Below are 20884 nucleotides of genomic sequence, written 5' to 3' on the forward strand. Positions count from 1 at the left end.
GGGAGGTGGGGGTAGGAGAGAAGCCAGGCTCCGGAAGGCAAGCAGCAGGCCTCTTCTTCCCCCTTCCTTACCAGGGCTGGCCTGCTTACAGAGCTGAGGGGCAGAAAACGGCAGGAGAGGCCTCTGCACGGAAAGGGCAATGGTGGCAGCAGGAAGGGAGGCAGCTGTGCTCCTGACAGGTGCCATGTCCCTGCCTGTGCAAGCCGCACCCCAGGCACAGCTGGTCCTCGTACCCTTGGTATGCGGCTCTGGGAACTGCTGTTAGGTTCGTGTATTTTCACAGTATGCCATGCCCCTTGTTTACAGCCTGTCGTCCACTAGAAGGTGAAATCCTAGGAGATAATCTTTCATGTGTGCCTGTCCTTGGGATAACTAGACTCGAAGTTGAATGACAGAAAACTTCTGAAGACAGTATGTTCCAATCCAAAATGGGTACCTACAAAGAAATGTTTAGAACCCAAACCATTCCTAAGGACCTTCTATTCCTTTTTAATAATTGAAAGTAAATAATTAGAGAAAGACAAATTAAAAAAAAAAATACCCATAGCTTTTAGCTAGGCTTTTGATTAAAATCTCAATTTTACTTATTAGAGTGAACACAGACATATTTACGCTCTCTGGCCTCATGTTCATCCATAGGATGAATGGACAATACAGCACCCACATCATTGGGTTGACCTGAGGAAGGAATGAAAATCTGCCTTGTACGCAGGAAGTACTCACACGGACTAAAGATAATCAGGGCTTCTCTTCAAACCTCTGTAGAGCACCCGATTCTTGTCAATCTAAAATGAGGGGTGGGTAACGCCACGTCAGACAGTGATGGGGTCTGTCTCAGTCCCACTGCTTGGTGCCAACTCAAAAAATCAGGCTAGAAGTCTGAGGAGAGCAGGTCCTGATAACTATGGCGGAGCATCCCACAGGTATCCAGTCAGTCTGCGGATTTTTACTATTTTTTAGTTCAGATTTCGGTCTCAATCAGCTGGGCCAAAAGGCAGGCCAGTTAAGGCTAAAGAGGAGGTGGAAACGTGCTTTGCATGGCCCTCTGGTATGGTGACTGAGGGACGCCAGGGGTGTGCGCCCAGGACACCTGCGGCCTTGCCAGAATTCGGTTCAGAAGAGCACAGGCCTCTGCTCCCTCAGGAGCCTTGGTTTCCAGTACCTTGTTTCCAGTCGGGGTCCTCGTCCAGAGGGGACGCTCAGCCCCTTGCTGCCCCCTTCCCAGGCCCTTCTTCTGCCCTCAAGTGCTGCCCCCAAGCCCATACACTTCTTCCTTGGTCTGTGGCTTCTCTCTCACTTTACCATGTATCGTCCCAGACCCACGTATTGGGGCCCCTCAAAAGCACATATGAAAGAGAGTCGGTCCTTCTCACTGAACCAGCACTTCTGGTCCCACCCACACTGAGGCAGCGGGTCACCAAGGCACAGCCCAACCCCCATATTGACATCTGCCATAAGCTCCCTGAGGCCTGGGGCTGGGTTTTGCTCATGCCTGCAGCCCTGGCACTAGAACAGCACTTGGTATACTGCGGGTGCTCAATAAACACTTGCAGGGTGCCCGGGCTGGGGGCAATGAGTGCTCTTAAATGTCCATCAGTAAACACCCACTGCCCTGGCACGGCAGCATCCTATGTTCGTTCCTCTCTTTCAGCAACTGCTTCCCCAGCAATACTTCCCGTAGAAGAACAGGCCACATTACTTTTCACATTTAAACCTTCAGAAATAGTAAGAAGCATAAGTCTGACACAGTTTTTCACATTCTCAAATCTCCTATGAGTTAATAAGCAGAAAAAGGGAACGAAAAGTCAGAATTGGATATAGAATTCAGATTTTTTTTTTCTTTCAAAGACACATTTTATACAACTTTCAACATTTATACTTTCAAACAAAATGAGCAAAAAATACACCGAGTGCTAAAATAATCAAAACAGAAGTAATACAATTTTAATTTCAATATTTTAAAATACAGAAATTGGAAAGTAAGAGTACTAAATACAACTTTAAACAAGTCACTTGTCGTCTCCTATAATAACCAATGTAAGCTACTTAAAGACTTACAAATTTGAAACAGAAACAAAATAAATACTGTACACTTTCCCTGCCTGCAGGCAAAAGATGGGAAATACTGTTATGAATCAAAAAAAAAATGTTCTTAAAGCTTCAGCATCCCATTTCCCAGCCACACCCCACTCTGTTGTCACACCGTGTGCTTCTGTATTCAAAGGACACACATGTGCACACATACGGACTGCCTATACAAACAGACAAGACACTATTCCGCAGACACCCCAAACAAGAAAGGGCAACAGTCACCTTGGACCATGGGCATAAAAATCAGTTAAGGAAAGTCAGTCAGGCTAGCAAAACATTACTACAAAACTAGTAAATACCATAGCCAACAACTGTCCCCTTTTCAAATTTCACAGATTTAAAACCCCTAAAACCAACACTAACCCCACATCGCCACCCTCTACGCCCCCACCCCCACCCCCACAAAAACCTGCTGAAGCACTGGCAAAGTTAGACATTTCACAGTAAATGTGAAAATTCATATTATATAATCTCTTAAAATGAACCTTTTCACCCTCTTTCCACAGCATGAAACTGTTATGGCTTAATTTATATTAAAAGTAGAAAAGTCTTTTCGGAAGGAAATACAGTCTGCAAAGATGCATATGTGTTTCCTGATCAGTGCTATTTCATACCTAACAACTGCATGACTTGCTTTTGCAGTCAGAAGCTGTTTTTGAAAAAACTGAGGTTATAGCTTTTGATTCAGTCTAACCATAAATGTAAGGCCCTTAGTTTGGTTTAGGTTTCTTTTGCAAGATAAAATAACCTTGGGGTTCACTTAGCAAGTTACACCTCAGGTCCCTGACTATAATGTAGAAGTTTGTATGTATGCTTTGTAAAAATAAAGGTTACTTATGAATCTTAGAGGGAAGAAATGATTCTAGGCAAGGAATCAACTCCTTACTATATATCACACTTAATGCTGGTAACTGTTACCAACCAAAATCCACCAAAGAAATGTAAGAGTATGTCTGGGTTACTTTATTCCTGCAAAATAGTCTATATTCCAGCACTTATGATCATTGTTTTGGTGAAAAGTCTTGGGGGAAAGAGCTGACATTTTGAAAAGGAAATGGCCAAAATAAAACTGGGTGGAGGCAAGGTTTATCTTTATGATCAAGTTCCCTTTAGGACTGTTTGCTGAAAAAAAGAAAAGTGAATTCAGAATGTCACAGGTCTTGCATAGGTAAACTACTTGGAGGTCAAGGGCTACGTGGTAGCCAGGGTTTAGTAGTGAGATAGTGCAGAGCAGATAAACTTGGAAGAATCGCTGAATACAGTTTCAAAAAGGTTGTAACAAAAAATTTAACTTTGCACTTACTAAGACAAAGCTTTAGGACACTAGAAAGGGCACCAAGGGTGAGTGGGAGAGTCTAAGGGGTAATGCAGGCAAGTGAGTATTATTTTCCCTACCCATTATAAAGGGAAAAAATACGATAAAAGAATAAAACCACAGTCATGATAAGCTAATTGCTTTGGAAATAGGCATTTGCTTCTTAATGCCCTTACTTTAAAATTTTTGTTTACATAAGGGTATCAAATATTTGACTTAGGGATGATGTTCAGTGAAAAACAAAATAAAAGGGTTTTTAGTAAGGCTACAGTATTATTAAAATTACATTACGTTCATCAGCAATGGAGTTAGTATATTATTTGTCCCCCCTTCTTTCCACCTGACTAGTAGACAGCATGTGACCATCATCCACCCCCGGATGAGGACAGGATGCACAGTGTCACAACAGGAGCTAAGCAAGCAAGCAAGCGACCTGAGGTCTAGGGTCCTCTGTGACCCCGGGTGAGTCACTGCCCTCCTGGCTCTCACTGGTCTCCTTTCCTTACTGGCAACACTCCTTTCCTAAGCTCACGATCTGAAGTTCAACCTTCTCAAGACTGCTTTAGATAAAAGCTTGGACATCTGAAAATGACTGATGATTTTTAGCTTCTCTTTTCGGAGGGAGCAATTAGCTTAATATTTAATGGGGGAAAATGAGCTTTTGAAAAATTTTCAGATTTACATTATTCATCTCTTAATATAAAATTGCAAAATGCTTACATGCTGCAATAGTTACTCCTGCCAGCAGTCATGTGGGCCGTACAATCACTCCTCACTCTTTGGGGAGTTGCCCTATCACTACAGAGAGCATCTCTTGAAAAGGACAGAAAGAATCTTCTCCTTTGAAGATGTCAAGTCTCCTTTCCACGACTAGAGTGGCTGTGGTTTCTCCCTCTACCCAGCAAGCTGCTGTTAGCCAGCCCTGAGCTGTCTTTGTTGGTTCCCATCTTCTGACCACCTTCTATTTTTTCCCCTAGCTCCTTGGGTAGTTGCTACATTTTAACTGCATGACTTACTTGACCTCTATCTAGTGCCTGAAGAGTAGGCAGAGTCTGTGGAGCAGTACTGTCCTAATTCCCCTTTGAGCAAAACCTTTAAATCATCTTAATGATTACGTGGGGATTACATTCTCACTCTTATCCATCAACTATCTCACTTCTTTTTCTTTCACTTCAAGCATGGATTCTGATTTTAATCCAACACCTTCTTAGAGATTCTTCAGATGTTTTAGGTAGCATGCTCTGGGCATATACTCTATATGAAACAGATTTTAGGAGTAACAGTTTTCACTTAAAAAGGATATAAATGTGCACTGTCAGTTGTAATTTAAATCATGATAAATTCTCTGCAAGTATGAAGTGTCAATAATTAAGGAATGCTTTTCGGTGTTTTTCTTAACCACATTTTTATCCATACTGCCAAATGAGAAAACCAAGACTCAGAAAGCATAAATGACTTATTTACAGTCACACAGCTGATCCGTGAATGACAGAACTTGAACAAGAACCCAGGTTCGTCCTCCCTTCCATGCTATACACCACACCCCTCTATTACCAACACTAACCTACTAACTTTTGAAAAAACGTTTCTTAAATTTTAAAAATAAAAAAAATTGACTTCCACTTCTACAGTTGACTTTTTCAGTTGAAACTAATAAAGTTATGCTCTTTTTCTTACTACACGGGGCCTCTTCTGCTTAAAAAGTTTGCTTAGAAATGAAAGTAATACTGCTTATTTCTTGGAGAACATACCTTCCAGAACAGAGCCTCCCACCCCAGCTTTACGGTACCCCCAGTACTAAGTCTTGCCGGGCACACGGATGTTGGATAAGTACCTGTGGCCATCAGGCGAGTCAACACGGTAGGGCTCATTGACAAGGCAAGAATTAGGATTATTAAAAAACAGACCAGTACTGAAGCTAAGTATTTACATCGTGGGCATGATGGTCTTGTTTTTTCTGGGTTTCTAGGATTTCAGTTGGAATTTTAAAATCTGTATGCTTATGAAATTCAGTGTATTTCTAGGGTGCCGAACTACTATCAACTGCCAGCTGTCTTGTTGACATCATTCATCAATCTTGGAGAGCACAGTATGTGACACTATCCCAGTACAGGGGATCCCAGGTTAATAGAAGTCACTTGCTTCAATCAATACAGAAAAAATCATTATCTACTACTACCATTAAGTCACAACTGTTTTACCTATTTCTCTGCACTTAACTAGCTGAATGCCACCACTGATGTCTCCTTGTCTAAGCTGCAGCTTCTGTGTGGTAGCGGGTTTATAAATGAGACTGAGGAAAACACGGAATCCAGCCACTTCCACGAGATAAAGGGAGGCATCACAGCCAGTAAGTATAGAACAAGCTTGACTAGGCAACTCACGGGCCAGTAGGCTGAATTTTCACCAATTTGGAAAAAGATACATGAATTGTTTCAGTGGTTAGATTATCTTACTGAAAGCTTTTTTCATGTAGCCAGTTCATGGGCTAAACCTGCCCAAAATGAATCCACAGTACCTTAATACTTACACATTCTGGCTACTTAAAATTAGATGTACTGGCCTAAGTACACAGGGCAGAGACTGGTTACCATTTTAACTCATAAAAATAAATTGATTTTAATTTTTTATAGCTAAAGAAAAGAAGTCAGGTAATTAAAAATATTTAGAGCTATGAAAATGTAAAGTAAACAAAAGAACCTAAGAAGGAATTATAATTCTGATTTCTTAAACCAAAACAAAACCATGTGAACTCTATCACTAGAACAGTGTCTACAGAAAACCAAAACATTACATACTGGGAGATAGGAAAATCAGTCAAACCCCAACTTTTGACATCTTGAGATCCAGTGACCCAACAAATGCCTGATTATACCCATCTCTTAACCAGTTCTGGCATAGTGTAGACAGAGTGACGCAGGCCCTTTACAGACATTTAGTGTTTCCATAAAAACTCTTTTTCCTGACACCTAGATAAGACCCAGAATCTGGTCCAATCATCTGGACCAGAAACGTTAATCCATAAGCTATTTTGTATTTATTCCATGAGATACTGGAATGGAGACAGAATAAGAAATATTTCTCTTTGAAAATACACATTTAAATGCAACCATGAAAGATGATGGTAGAGATGTTTTTTCTTAGCGTTTCAAGTGATACTTAATATAGAAGGGCAAGTCCTGCTACCTTGCTGAGCAAAAGAGACAAATCCATAATATGGCCATATTACTTCTCCATAAAAATAAAATTTATCTTATTTGCCTCTATTTTCTTTGTAGAAAAAAAATTTTTTTTTTGTCAGAATTGGGAATATCTTCACCCCAGCCCCAGAAATCACTTATTTTTATGCCGTGGGGAGGAAAAGGGAAAATATAAGCTATTACGAGCAACTGAAAACTGGCATTTAGTAAGAGCTATGCATAAAGGAGAGAAGTGATTCCTTCAAGCTCAACCAGATACTCAATATACACTGGTTAAGTTAGGACAGATGGAAGAAACTGCAAGAAGCACCCATTTTACTCCAAATCCATATCTTAGATATTTCTTTAGAAGGTTAAGAGAGAAGAAACTAAACACACATACACCCAAAAGATCTACTCCAACATGCTTGCTTCTATACAACTTAATATAGTATAGTCCTATTATATTACGGCTTATTATGCAGATTTGAATATACGAAGTCAAACCATATCTCATTATTTTCCAACAAGTTAGGTACACAGAATAAAAGCGTCATAAAATATAACCTCTGTGGCAGGTGCTCGTCCTGCCCTCCAACACCAGCAGTATGAAGAAGGCCCTCTGTAGTTACAAATGTATTTGAAAAACTATAAACATGACAATTTAACCAAACTTATAATCCTTTTCCCACAAGTAGGAAAAAGATATTAAAGCTGTTCTCTTTGGGACCCAGATATCATCAGCAAAAATGAAAATGCAAGAAGCCTATTTTTACAGAATTAGAAGAAAACTGCAATGTCAAACGAAATGAGAAATGTGGGATCTTTTATGTAATTCTTACACATTGGCTATGAAAGTGTTTCCCTGCAAAGAGAAGAGTCTTGTTGCGTCGTCACAAAATGATGGGGAGTGCAGAGGGAAGGTGGGATATAAGGTAATCAACCTGGATAACAGTATGCACCTTGGATGTTAGCAAAAGCGAAGCTAATAGCTTATAAAAAACACATGAAATATATAAAATAAAATGATTTTCATATACATCTTAATTTAAAATAATTAATGCATCAAATCCCTGTTTAAGACTTTAACCTGAATATCAAATTTAAGAGTCCAGACTAGTTACTGTTACTGTGGCTCTTCCCCACATGTAACATACACACTATCAAAAATAATTTAAAAACTTTCACATTCTTAAATCTAAATTAGTGAGATATTTCTCCAGAAATCTTCCAAATAAATAGCTTTAAAAAAGAAAGAATTTAAAAGCTGTTAACTTTAAAAAAAAAAAAATCTGTTAAATAAATTATTGATAATTTTTTACCCTACCACTGAAAATAAATCAACACACTACCAACAACAAAATGAAATTCAAGCCCTGACAAGAGACCTTTTCCAGTTCAAGGTCTCTTTTTAAGGTTCTACCCTCCTTCTTCCTCTCCCCCACCAGGTCCGAACGGTTATTGCTGAGTGGGTGTGGCACAGTGAAAATGCAGCATCAGGTTCATTTTGTTCCTCCGGCAGTGTTCTCTACTGTACATGCAAACTGCTCCGGGCAGGGGCGCGGCGGGGAGCGCCAGGCTCCCGCGCCTCCGCCACGAGTCTGTCTCCAAAGGGAAGGGGAAGAGCGGCCGCCGTGGCGGCTCCTCACACGAAGAAACGGGCGTGGCCATTTCTGTTCAACTTCAGGATCTTCCCAAGACGTTGTTTGGCTGTGGCCATTCCTTTTTTTGGACGTTTACCTGTGAGACAGCAACGACAGCGTGAGTAACAGTGAAGACCGTTCCTGCCGGCACCGGCACCGGGAGAGCTTCGAGGGAGGGCTACGCGGCCAGGCTCCGGGGTGTGCGGGAGGGCCCAAGCCGCACTCCCGGCATTCTACTGTTCCAAACCTCCCGTCGCATTACTCAGAGAGAAAAGCCAATCTCCTTCACGTGACCTACCAGGCCGACCCACGGTCTGATCCCGCCTCTCTCTCTCTCAAACAGGGGCCCCGACCCGATCTTGCATCAAACCGCGCTTGGGCCACAAAACTGACAGCTGCTGCAGAAACAGCCCACGGGCCGTTCCTCACCCTGTTACCCGGGGCCACACGATCTCCCACACGATCTCCCACACGATCTCCTCGACCTTCACTGCGGTCTGCCCTGCCACCTTGCCCACCCAGCAGGGCTAACCCCTTACTGTCCTCCCCGGGATCACCACCCGCTTCAGAAGGCTACGCCCAAGCCCCGGGGCTGACCTAGGGAGCCTGCGACGACGACCTGCGCACAGCGCCCCGCCTCGCCCGCCGCAGCGCAGCAGGCGGCAGGTGACGGGCAGCTCGATGGCGGAGGCCGCTGTACCTCTGTGAGCTGCCACCGCCACCGCCACACACGGCCAAAAACACTCCGCCCACAGATGTGTCCACGTTACCTTTTGTTGCCTGGTTGCTGATAGGTGGTGGATTTGACGCGGGTCTCTTGGTGGGGTGAAGGGGCACGGAGAAGGAAGTTTCACCAACTGGCCTTTCTGGGCTTACGCCGCCATTATTTATCCGGCACGCCGCTGAAATCAAGCTGGAATTCTGCGTAGACTTCCCATTTTGAGGGCTTGCGCCGCTGCTGTCCACAGAATTCCTACTTTGTACCTTCTGACTGATCTCTGACGAGCCTTCCTTTTTGATGCATTTCTGGCCTCTACTTAGATCCTAAAAAAAGGAAGGAAATAAGGCTGGATTTTTAGAGTTCCTTTCCGGTAAGTGAGGTATTTAACCTCTCTATGCAATAGCAAGTCAAGGGAGAGAAGAAATAGACCACTGAGCTTTGGTTTTCTTAACATGTAGCAGCCACAGACGACCACCCCATCAGGAAGGTCGTGTTACCCCAAAACCTGAGAGCATGAAAGGACTCAAGTATGGAACTTCTGCATCATAACCTAAGTCCAGAAGGGGGGGGGAAATATATATATATATATACATGTATATAAACTTTATATATACATATGTACATGTGTGTATCTATATATTATATGTAATGTATATTATTTATTATAATAAGGCATTCTGCACGTGCTTTGACATGCCATGGAAGAACACATGGCTGGGACATGTGAACCTACCAGTTCCTCAGCACGTCACACTCCCATGTATCTCTCACGGTGTGATGCACTATGTTTTTTAGAATCTAACTTCTGTTATGGTTCATCTCCACTGTATTTAAATTGTTTGCTAAGAAAAGCACCTAGGTGCTGGGCCCCAAGCCTGGTTTTCCTCTAACAATTCTTCCTTCAATCTCGTTAAGAGATCACTGAGAGAACCATCAGGAAAAAAACCAACAATGCTACTGATGGGTAGGTCTTGAAACCAATGGAAAGGGTCATGACTGGAAAGGATGGGGAAATACAAACTTGAGCATACTGAAGATGTGATGTTTCATGAAACTAGCTGTGTGTGTGTGTGTGTATGTGTGTGTGTGTGTGTGTGTGTGTAATTAATTCCTGATTCTGCAATGGTCAAATAAACTTTAAAAACAGAATTATAGGCAAAAGAAATCTGACTTTCTCTAAGGTGATCTTGCTAATCATCTGTCCTCTACTTCTTTATTTTCAAAGACAATTATAAAAACAACAGCTACATTTAAATAATAGCTTACTTTAAAAAAAAATATTTTATTTTTAAGTAATCTCCACACCCAATGTGGGGCTCAAACTTACACTGCTGTGATCAAGAAATGCATGCTCTACTAACTAAGCCAGCCAGGCAATAATAGCTTCTAATACTGAATCCTATAATGCTAATAAGTTATAAACATTATGGGGGCGCCTGGGTGGCTCAGTGGGTTAAGCCTCTGCCTTCAGCTCAGGTAATGATCTCAGGGTCCTGCGATCGAGCCCCGCATCGGGCTCTCTGCTCAGCAGGGAGCCTGTTTCCTCCCCTCTTTGCCTGCCTTTCTGCCTACTTGTGATCTCTCCCTCTGTTGAACAAATAAATAAAATCTTTAAAAAAAAAGTTATAAACATTATGACTGCTAAGGCACTATAAAATTATACACTGAATAAGTGAATTACTAATAGTTAAAGGATTCCTTCCTTGACCTTTGATTCTGGAGCAAACTCTTCTTTTTTTTTTTTTTGAAGATTTTATTTATTTGACAGACAGAGATCACAAGTAGTCAGAGAAACAGGCAGAGAGAGAGGAGGAAGCAGGCTCCCTGCTGAGCAGAGAGCCCAATGCGGGGCTTGATCCCAGGACTCTGGGATCATGACCTGAGCCGAAGGCAGAGGCTTTAACCCACTGAGCCACCCAGGTGCCCCTGGAGCAAACTCTTCTATTAAAAGAACCTATACTTACAAAACATTACCTTAAAAAATTAACTTGGCTCTTTTTGTCATAGTTAAATGTCTAAGTATTTAGAAAGTTTAGAAAGGCAAATGAAGAAAATAAAAACCATCCATCAGGGGCGCCTGAGAGGCTCAGGTGGTTAAGCGTCCATCTCTTGATCGTGGTGCTATCTCTGGGTCATGAGTTCAAGCCCGGGATCGGAGCCTACATCCCAGCACGGAGCCTACATAAACAAACACCTATGATTCCAGTACTCAGTGTATGCTTGGGATTGGAGAAGTTAGGGGACTCTACTCTGCAGCATGAGAATTTTGATTCTTTGGCTGTCATTTTCCAAAGTCTGTAGCCAAAGGTCCTATCACTTTTCTTGTTTGGTGCTACTGGCAAAGCTGTGGCTTTTCAAAAAGCTATCTGAGGTTCATTTTGTTTGGTATAAGCATTTATACGCTGGGATCCCAAGACATCAAGTGTCTTGGAGTAAGGGCTCTTAATCTGGAATCAATGGATGGTCTGAGTAATGGTGAGGCACAAACCATAAGAAAATGCTATGCAAAAATCAGTATTTATGGGGCACCTGGGTGGCTCATTGGGTTAAAGCCTCTGCCTTCGACTCAGGTCATGATCCCAGGGTCCTGGGATCGAGCCCCGCGTTGGGCTCTCTGCTCTGCGGGGAGCCTGCTTCTTCCTCTCTCTTTCTCTCTCTACCTGCCTCTCTGCCCACTTGTGATCTCTATCTGTCAAATAAATAAATAAAATCTTTAAAAATTTTTTTCAAAAAAAATCAGTATTTATGATGAACACTTTTCTGGAAAGAGAGTCATTATCTGTCATCAAATTCTCAAAGAAATTTACTGTCTAAAAATGTTCAAGAAACAACATCAGAGATTAAAGAGAGATCCTCATGGTACTTTCTTCCCCCTTTCCTTCCAGCCAGACATAACCTAGAAGTGCTGGCTGCCAGTTTTCAACTTTCCTTAAATCAACTCAACTATTCTTTTCCAGATCACAGTCTACCCGTGAGCCTTGCATTAGTTGTTACATCAGAATTCCTAAAAACAGATAGCTGTTCAAATGTGCATTTACTCCTAAGTTATTTTTTAGCTTTCCAGATCTAATCGTTAATTACTGGTTGCAGTAAAAAAAAATAGAAAGCAGAAAAAGAGTTAATGATGATCCTAAATCTGCTTTTGATGTTTCAAGCCTTGCATATTACCTGAAGATGAAATCTGGAAGTTGTATCAAATTGTTTAATCCAGGAAGAACCTCTCAAATCTTGATCTTCCGTCTTGACATGGTACCCTAAACAAGAGTTTTAATTAAATTTTCTCCACACAAACTTGATCATAACAAGCAAAATTCACGTAGTGTTTAAAACTAAAAGTCTATTTAGGTTGACTCTTTATTAAAAAAACGACTATGTTAACGCTTTATTTACTCATACACATTCCACCACACTGCTTTCCCTCTCAAAAACAAAAGAGTCATCAGCTCACAATCTAAGATGTTAATTCTTTCAACTCTCTCAAAGACTGTCTATATGACAGCTTTTGTGCCAGATGCTGGAAGATCCAGAGTCAAGTTCTATGGCCATCTGTTGTAGATGGTAAAGCCAAATGCAATATACTCTCTCTAAAACTGGTATATTTTTCCATATAGAATAAAGGCATATGTTTGCCTGAATCCTGCAGTATTTTCACAGAAGCCTTCTTTTCAAGTGAGGACCAAAGAAATTACAGGGAGAAAGAATGGTGTGGACAGAGAGACCTAGACCTGAATTTGAGTTTTTCTATAACGCCTGGATTTTTAGTCAAGTTATTTAACCTCTCTAAACCTCTGTTTCCTCTTACTCAATAAGTCAAGGTTTTGAGATCAGACAGTCCTCGATTCCGATTCCAATTCCAACACCAGTGGATAATAGCTACCTATGTAAGTACAGGCAAGTTCAGTTAACTTCACTAAGTCTTGTTTCTACCTGTAAAAAGTCTTATTATATACACCAAAATGAGGTTTTAAGAATTAAGTGAAATGGATGTCAGGTGGCTGGTATACAATCCCACAACCAGGTGGGAATGAACACGATCTCTGCAGCAAGCATCTCTGCACAGGCTTTCATGTGATACCATCTTCCTCCCCATCCTCCTCAGACTTTGTGGCAACAAAATTTCCCCCAAAGGCACAGAGAAGAAAACACTACATGGCCATCACTGGTGCTATCACTGAGTCTTCTCTTTCCCAATAATTCTTTTTCAAGTAGGAGAGAGAATGTCCTCAACCAGAAACAGATCAAAACTTGTTTTCCCTCCCACAAAAGGAAAGAGGATTGATGGTTCAAGCCTAGCGGACCACGTAACATGTCTCCACACTCCTTCCACTCAGAACGGCTTACGAAAGGGAACAAGTACTAAGTGTCTTGCAACAGCAGTGGTAGGATTATGCCAGTGAACACGATTCTCCAGACATTAATTTACATTTTGAGTTCTTATAACTTGCATCTTGTATCTGTCAACTTTATGTATTTTTTTGGCCAATATGCTTAATGCCATTTCCAACTACTGATGTGCAATTAACAGTTCTTATTCATACTGTCTAACCTCAACTAGGATGGGGAGCTATGACGTTGGGGGTCCTATGTTACTTTTTAGAGACCGATCATTTATGTTTCTTACCACATTCCACTGGCTTATCACAGCGATACACCTGTCGAGCCTCCTGGTTACTGCTGTGACAGCCGCCGGGATCCTGGAGACAGTCTCCTTCACCATTGCAGTCTGTGCTTTGTATCTGCCTCTGTAAACACGCGGAGTAGTGCAACCCTGCCATCGACAACATGCCCTGAATAGCTTCTTCCTCTGTGCTCGTCGAGGTAGGACATTCCCTAAAGAAAAGGTAAACAGATGGACAAGAGCTTTTTTCTTCTTCTGGCATCTTCGGTAAAAGTTAAAATGAAAAAAAAATGTTTTCATACTGCTTACATTACAATGTAGTAAGGCCACTAACCGTTGGTAAGCCTACCTTTTAATTGGAATTTCACTTCTAGAGGGCTTCTGGCCCTTGTGAAGGAAGTTCCTCATCACAGTAGAGTCCTCCTTGAAGTTTGATGTTATTTCTTGTTTTTTTTCATCACCTGAACTTTCAGACTCTTCAGTGGTAAAATTACTTTTCTGAGATAATAATTAAATGGAATATAAGAAATCTGATTAATTCTCTACTAACTAAAAACACTGTATGAGTCCAAAGTTAGAAATTTAATTATCATGTAATTATTTCTATATTTTTTTAAATATGTATTTTTTAAAATTTATTTATTAGACAGAGATCACAAGTAGGCAGAGAGACAGGCAGAGAGAGGAAGGGAAGCAGGCTCCCTGCTGAGCAGAGAGCCCCATGTGGGGCTCGATCCCAGAACCCTGGGATCATGACCTGAGCCAAAGGCAGAGGCTTTAACCCACTGAGCCACCCAGGTGCCCCTATTTCTGTATTTCTATGACAGAGTTAAAACCTCTAGTAATAGGAGTATATAATTCCTTAGTAAAAAACATATAGTACCAGTTGTCTTTAAAGTCAAATGAAATATAATCTAGGAGAAATGTGAGAAATGTAAAAACATCCACCCTTTCTAAAGCCAGACAAAAGCTATGTTTATCAGATGTCAACAGTCACATGACTGGTGTTTGTGTGTGTGTGTGTGTGCACATGCGCGCCTGCGCACTTTTGTATGTGTGTAATTACCATTACAGGGAAGACCTTGTGCCACAAAGGTCATGGAGACAGGCTTTGGGAAAAGCTGTCACTTATTCCCCCCCCACTCCCCGCAGATGAAGGAAAGGTGGGGTCATCTTTCCATCAAGCAATGCACAAGTCTCGGGGGTTTGGGCATACCAGTGCAGTGCAATCAGGTCCAGAGTCTTCTGAATCAGAAATATCAGAATATTCTGATGATCGATTCCTGAGTTCCGATTTCACACTTGTAAAAAACCCTGCAAAGACAAAGGAAGAGAGAAAAAGAGAAAGTCAGTGGAAGCTCATGAACAGGGTGGGACCTAAAGTCAGACCGGCTTCTGCACGGGTCTCGACTGCCCCGGCTCTGTCCATTTCCACTGCTTTCCTCTTCTTCATTCCTTTCTTCCCCTGAAGACTTTTCTCCCGAATTGACCAAGATACAGATTGAACTGTACTCTTAAAATGTTTGTGGCATTTACTGAACAAGATGATACATTCCTCATTTGCGTGGAAATTTTCTATTTCTTTCCAGAAAAAAACCTCCAACACTAAAATTGGCTACAAGATGCTTTTCACTTTCCCTCTTGCATTTTTTCCTCTTAACAGAAAACAAAAAGATAACTCTCCTAAACCTCAAAAGCACTCAAGCAGACAGTGAATTCAACAAGCTTACAAACCAGGCTTGACCACTGCCCTTCTCTCCCACGTGGCACTGCCAAGTAATAACTGTTTGGTAAGTCCAGTGATGAGCAGCCTTTCTCCCCGGCACGTGACACATGCAGGGTCACCAACTACAGCAATACCAGATTTACTCAGAATTAGCTCGAACTGTGGTATTCAACACAAACGAAACGTTCATTTTTCTTGTCAAGTTATCAAAGTATTTAACCACTTTTTAACATAGAAGGGTATATAAGGAGGCCCTGAAAAATGCTAAGAAATTAAGATTTCACTCGAAGAACAATCTCAAGGAGGAGGTATTACTGTTTGTCACACTGACGATAACCAATTAGTAACCAAGCAGAGGTCTTCCTGTCAACAGGCAGTCAAACAGAACAGTACCTGATTACTAATAGCTTCAGGGAGCTAATTCTGTGTGTCTCCTAATGCTGAAAACCATATACATGTTCACTAAAATTATGTATGCAACTATCAAACTTCTGACTATTTTATTATTTCGAGTAGAGGCCCATAAAATGCATAAGCTTTCATGTGACTCTTGAAACAACTGTCACCTGACGAGGGTGTCACTGACCAGCACAAACCCTTGTCACTAAAAACACCTTCCCTGGGCATGACACGTCACGTGGCATTCACATTCACGTCTCCCCGATGGACAAACTACTCAGAAATACTTCTGATTTCTCAGGAGAGTATTAGGGACACAACAATTTTCAGTCCTACTACAAACTTCAGAACTTTAAAATTAGCGCATGACTTTACGTATTCTCACGGGTAGTAAGCCGACCTTTCAAATGACCATTCAAACCAACGTACTGTTAAGTGGTTTCTCGGACTCTTCATTCTCCGCCCCTTCTGTCCCCGAACTCTCCTCCATCTTCATTTTTGCCTTTTTCGTCCTTCTCTTGTCCTCCTCATTTTCGCTGTCCACTGTATAAAGACTTGGATCGGCGAAGGGTTGTCTCTCATCCCTGCACAGAGAGGGGAAAACAATCACGTCACAAAACAGTGCGACCCTGCAGCCGAACAGCTGAACTGGTGGGGACTAGGGGTCAAATGAGCAGGGGGAATCCACGAAAGCTCATCTGTGTGACACTGTGATCGACTTTACGTACTTAATTATCCTTCCGTTGGTCAGCAGTAACCGTAGATCATTATCTTTTGCCCTCCATTCAGGGACCGTGGAAGATGGCTGGAGATGTTTGTTAAATTTTCCATTCAGTTTAGAGCTCAAGACATCCTTAAAGTATAAAAACAGAACTGAACTTACCATGTGTCCTCAGATACACCTGCCCCACTAGAGGAAGGAACCCAGGACGGTGCCACCTCCCACCACAACCCCACACCCCAAACCGTGCAGTGTCTGCAGCACCAACACTAAGTGGTTCCTAAAACCTCAGCATGAATGTGGCTCCTCTTTCTGCCTGGGCACCACCAGTAAAACACATTCTATAAAGCAGAATGTAAAATTCACGACAAGTAAATTCAAAGACATTTTCAGCTCTCTCTTGCGGAGAGCTGAAAAGCTGGAGCAGCAGCGCCCGGATGTGTTTCAGTTCTCTTCTTGCTCCTGCCTGCTGAAGCACTAGCTGCTTAGCTGCTCAGCCTTCCTGGTCCTCCTCTCCTTGACCTAATCCCTCGTCCTTCCCAGGAGGCCACAGCAGCTCACAGATCACCACCTGCTGTTACCAGGAACAAAGGCCACCATGTGGCATAAAAGCACAGCCATAGCTGGTTTTGAAAAAGGAAGGTTTCTTTTTTGTGGAAATTTTTTTCTTTAATAACAAAGAGAACCTTCTCCCAGATACTAAGGGTTAAAGAGGTTCAGAACAACAAAAGCTTAAAACAATATCAATACAATTATTTAAATGTAAAGTCTTTTAAGTTAGAATTTCTATAGAATTTCTTCAAATATTTTAATTCGGAAACACTTCTATCTTCTTCGTTTTAAGTTAGGCCTGTTCTTTCCTCAGGATGTGAAATGAGGCTGTTGTGTCTCATCACAAACTCACTACCATGTTTTACAAAGGCCCTGCCCCTTGCCCCTTTGTCCACTAAGCCAGCATTTCCCAAATTTGAATGGGTTTCTTCTAACAGTCTCCCAGCCCAGTAGCTGCCCGTGCGGGTACAGCATGCTGGGGAAGGTACAGTTTTTCCGCACTTGCTCGTCCCTCAGTTTCCTTGAAGTTCTGTATCCACCTGACTTCTTCCAGTATTTGTTAGCTCAAATGCTGCCACCCAAGAGGCTCCTGGCGGCCCCAGCTAAGGGAGCCAGCCACAGCCCAGCCCCTTTACTCGCCCTCCCTCTACTGTCTTGGCTTCCTCTGAAGTACGTATTATCTGAAATTATGTTATTTTAGTATATGTCTCGTCTCCCATTCTTCCAAGAGGAGCTGGAATGGAAGCTACACAATGGTAGAGACTTAAGTTTTGCTCACTCTGGTAATTTCCCCAGAGCCTAGAAGAGTGTAGGGTATCTGGTAAACTCTCAATAAAACATGTCCGCAAAGAAAATGACATATACTCAGCCTACTACATGGATGCTTGGAAAGCTGAAGCCTGTTCCCTGTTCCTGGACATCTGTACTGCTGGACCCCACAATGCAAAGCAAAGATTAGAAAACAAACAATGCCAGACTATTTTTTTTTTTACTATCCCTTTAAAAACTTTCAGGAACAACCAAGTCTCTTTCTACAACCATGTGACATAATACTTGCCTCTTCCCATGGACACATCTCTAACCTTCTGAGGACCTCCCTTGTATGGAGCTCTAGGATGTCTAGGTTAGAAGGAGTTCGGACATTATGATCTCGAAGTTTCCTCATCTTTCGTCGGGAATGATATGGGGAAGTTGCTTCGTTTGAGGATCGTGAAACTGGACACACAGTAGAAATTCCCTGAGATTTAACTGGTTTGCCATTTTCCTCCTTTAAGAATTAAATTCAGAGTGTTTTTATGACAAGGCCAGATATATACCTGACTCAATAATCAGCCATAAAAATACTTTAAAAAACAAAAACCATTCATATAAATAACGAAGACCAAATCGTAAGACTCGTAAGATTCAACATAAGCTTTGCTGAGACCTTTATCCCCTTCGCTCCCCCACATAATACACTGTGAACATATTTCTTTGATTTTAAATAGCATTTTTAGAAGCTGAGTAAGTATTCTACCGTATAGATAGAGCCAAATTTATTGACCTGATACTTACTGGTAGTTATTATAGGCTGCTTCCAGTTCTTTCCTATGATGGACACTCTTTCACATATATTATTTGCATAAATCAGTAATTGCTTTTTAAACCAAAGTCACCAATCTGTGTAGTTTTAAAAATTAACTCTATAAATATATCATGAAAACCAGTGGTATACTCTTCCCCATTCCTGATTCCCATTCTCCAGAGCCAACTACTTGCAAGTTTTCTTTTATTATATGGACATATACCTAATTTCATGGCACATATCAGGTATTATATACATAACTTACCATTTAACATTGTGAGGTGTACAGGTCAGTGGCATTGAGGACATTTCACACTGCTATGCAACCACACACCACGATCCATTTCCAGAACTTTCTAATCCTCCCAAACCTAAACTCTGTGCCCATTACACAATAACTCCCATTCCTCCTCACCACCAGCCCCCGGTAACCTTCTACTTTCTCTCTCTATGAATTTGACTCTTCTAGGAACTTCATATAAGTGGAATCACACAATAGTTATACCTTTGTGGCTGGCTTATTTCACTTAATGTAGTATCTTAAAGGTTCATCCAACTTAAGCTACACACCAAAATTCAAGGTTTAACTATTTACCCAAATGTAAAGGCTTCCAGGAAGGAAAAAAAAAAAAAGTATCTTTTGAGACATCCCTCCTGGACAGGAATGCCAGCTAAAGTACCAGATGCACAGCTAAATTTGAATTTCAGATAAAGAACAAATATGGAGTCATCCTCCTGATCCGACCCGGACTGGCTGTACTCCCGGCCTGCACAGGTCATCGAAAACCTCTCCTGTCCCGCCTACACTCCACCACTTAAAACTGCAACCCCCACCACCATCTCTGGCTCTCACACCCTATCTCATCCCCCTTCTAAATTTTTCTTTGCAGCATGTGTCAATTCCTGATACACTGAAGTATTTACGGCTAGCCTCTTCCTACTCAGCTCCATGAGGGCAGAGCCTGTTTTCTTCACTGCTCTCTACCTATCTGCATATTTCATATTTGTTGTAAGAATTCCAGAGCTCCTCTTTTGGCCTATGTCCTCTCTTTGAGAACAGCACGCCCTCTAAGAGCTTCCTGAAAAGGGGTCCATGGGAGGTAATTTTTTTGCAATCTTGCCTCTTTGATATCTTCAAGATTTCATTTATTTGGGAGAGAGATAGAAAGCAAGAGAGAGCGAGCCCACAGGGAGAAGTAGGCTCCCTACTGAATAGGAACCCCTACATGAGGCTTGACCCCAGGGTATACTCTGTTACATGTATTCTAAAATGTAACCACTATGTGCGAGGCATAGGTCTATGCTCACTCACTGTACTGGGCATTCTGTAGGGAAGATGTGTCCTTGAATTCTAAAACATTTTCTTTGATTATTCCTGATTATCTTCTCCTTGTTTTCTATGTTCTCTCTTTCTGGGGTGCCTGGGTGGCTCAGTGGGTTAAAGCCCCTGCCTTCGGCTCAGGTCATAATCCCAGGGTCCTGGGATTGAGCCCCACATAGGGCTCTCTGCCCGGCAGAGAGCCTGCCCCCCTTTTTCTCTGACTACTTGTGATCTCAGTCTGTCAAATTAAAAAAAAACAAAAAACAAAAAACCATGTTCTCTCTGTTCTTCCTAATATTTGACGGTGATTATGTAAAATGACCTTCAAATTTTTCTGTCCTATTTTAGTCTTTTTTTTTTTAACTTTATGAGAGATTTTCCCAACTTTATCTTCCAATGATTTTACTAAAAAATGAAAAAGAAAGGAGTTTTTTGTTTTTTTTTTTTTTTAAGATTTTATTTATTTATCTGTCAGAGAGAGAGCACACAAGCCGGGAGGAGAGGGGCAGAGGCAGAGGGAGAAGAAGCAGGCTCCCCGCGGAGCAGGGATCCCGATGCGGGGCTCGATCCCTGGACCCCGGGATCACGACTTGAGCCAAAGGCAGTCGATTAACCGACTGAGCCACCCAGGCTTCCCTATATTTTGTTTCTATTATATTTCTAATTTCCAAGAACCCCTTTTCTTTCTTCTATGAATGTTCCTTTGTTACAGCCACCTGTTCTTTTTTCATGGAGGCAATATTTATATACTCTTTTCTCTCAAGGATATCAATTATATTTGGGTTTTGGGCTAAAGAACTTATTTATTTCCTTCAAATCCTTCGCCCCCCCTTATTTTTCCAAACTCTTCTTGGCTCTCTGTGCATTTTAAAATATAAAGCATTAAAAAGCTAACTGTTTCAAAAAATGGTGGGGTAAGAGAACCAGATAAACATATGGGAGGAAAATAATGCCTTAAATTTACCTTATGCTACACACAAAAATTCAAGATTAGCTATTTACCCAAATGTAAAGGCTTCCAGAAAGAAAAAAAA

General features: G+C 41.7%; 1 protein-coding gene across 1 annotated transcript in view; it reads right to left on the reverse strand.

Annotated features, from left to right (window-relative positions):
• Positions 1 to 1914: 1914 nt before the first annotated feature.
• Positions 1915 to 20884, reverse strand: part of KDM7A (lysine demethylase 7A) — an 85681-nt gene continuing 66711 nt past the window's right edge. The window contains exons 12-20 of the mRNA XM_045063057.1: positions 18023 to 18232; positions 16421 to 16545; positions 16122 to 16276; positions 14784 to 14881; positions 13917 to 14065; positions 13571 to 13779; positions 12118 to 12203; positions 8999 to 9272; positions 1915 to 8325 (exon numbers count right to left, since the gene is read on the reverse strand). Of these exons, the coding sequence (XP_044918992.1) occupies positions 8231 to 8325; positions 8999 to 9272; positions 12118 to 12203; positions 13571 to 13779; positions 13917 to 14065; positions 14784 to 14881; positions 16122 to 16276; positions 16421 to 16545; positions 18023 to 18232 (1401 nt within the window). The 3' untranslated portion in view covers positions 1915 to 8230. The remainder of the gene's footprint in view (positions 8326 to 8998; positions 9273 to 12117; positions 12204 to 13570; positions 13780 to 13916; positions 14066 to 14783; positions 14882 to 16121; positions 16277 to 16420; positions 16546 to 18022; positions 18233 to 20884) is intronic.

This window comes from Mustela putorius, unplaced genomic scaffold, assembly GCF_011764305.1.
Source record: "Mustela putorius furo isolate JIRA1106 unplaced genomic scaffold, ASM1176430v1.1 tig00003845_pilon_pilon_pilon, whole genome shotgun sequence".
NCBI classification, from domain to species: domain Eukaryota; kingdom Metazoa; phylum Chordata; class Mammalia; order Carnivora; family Mustelidae; genus Mustela; species Mustela putorius.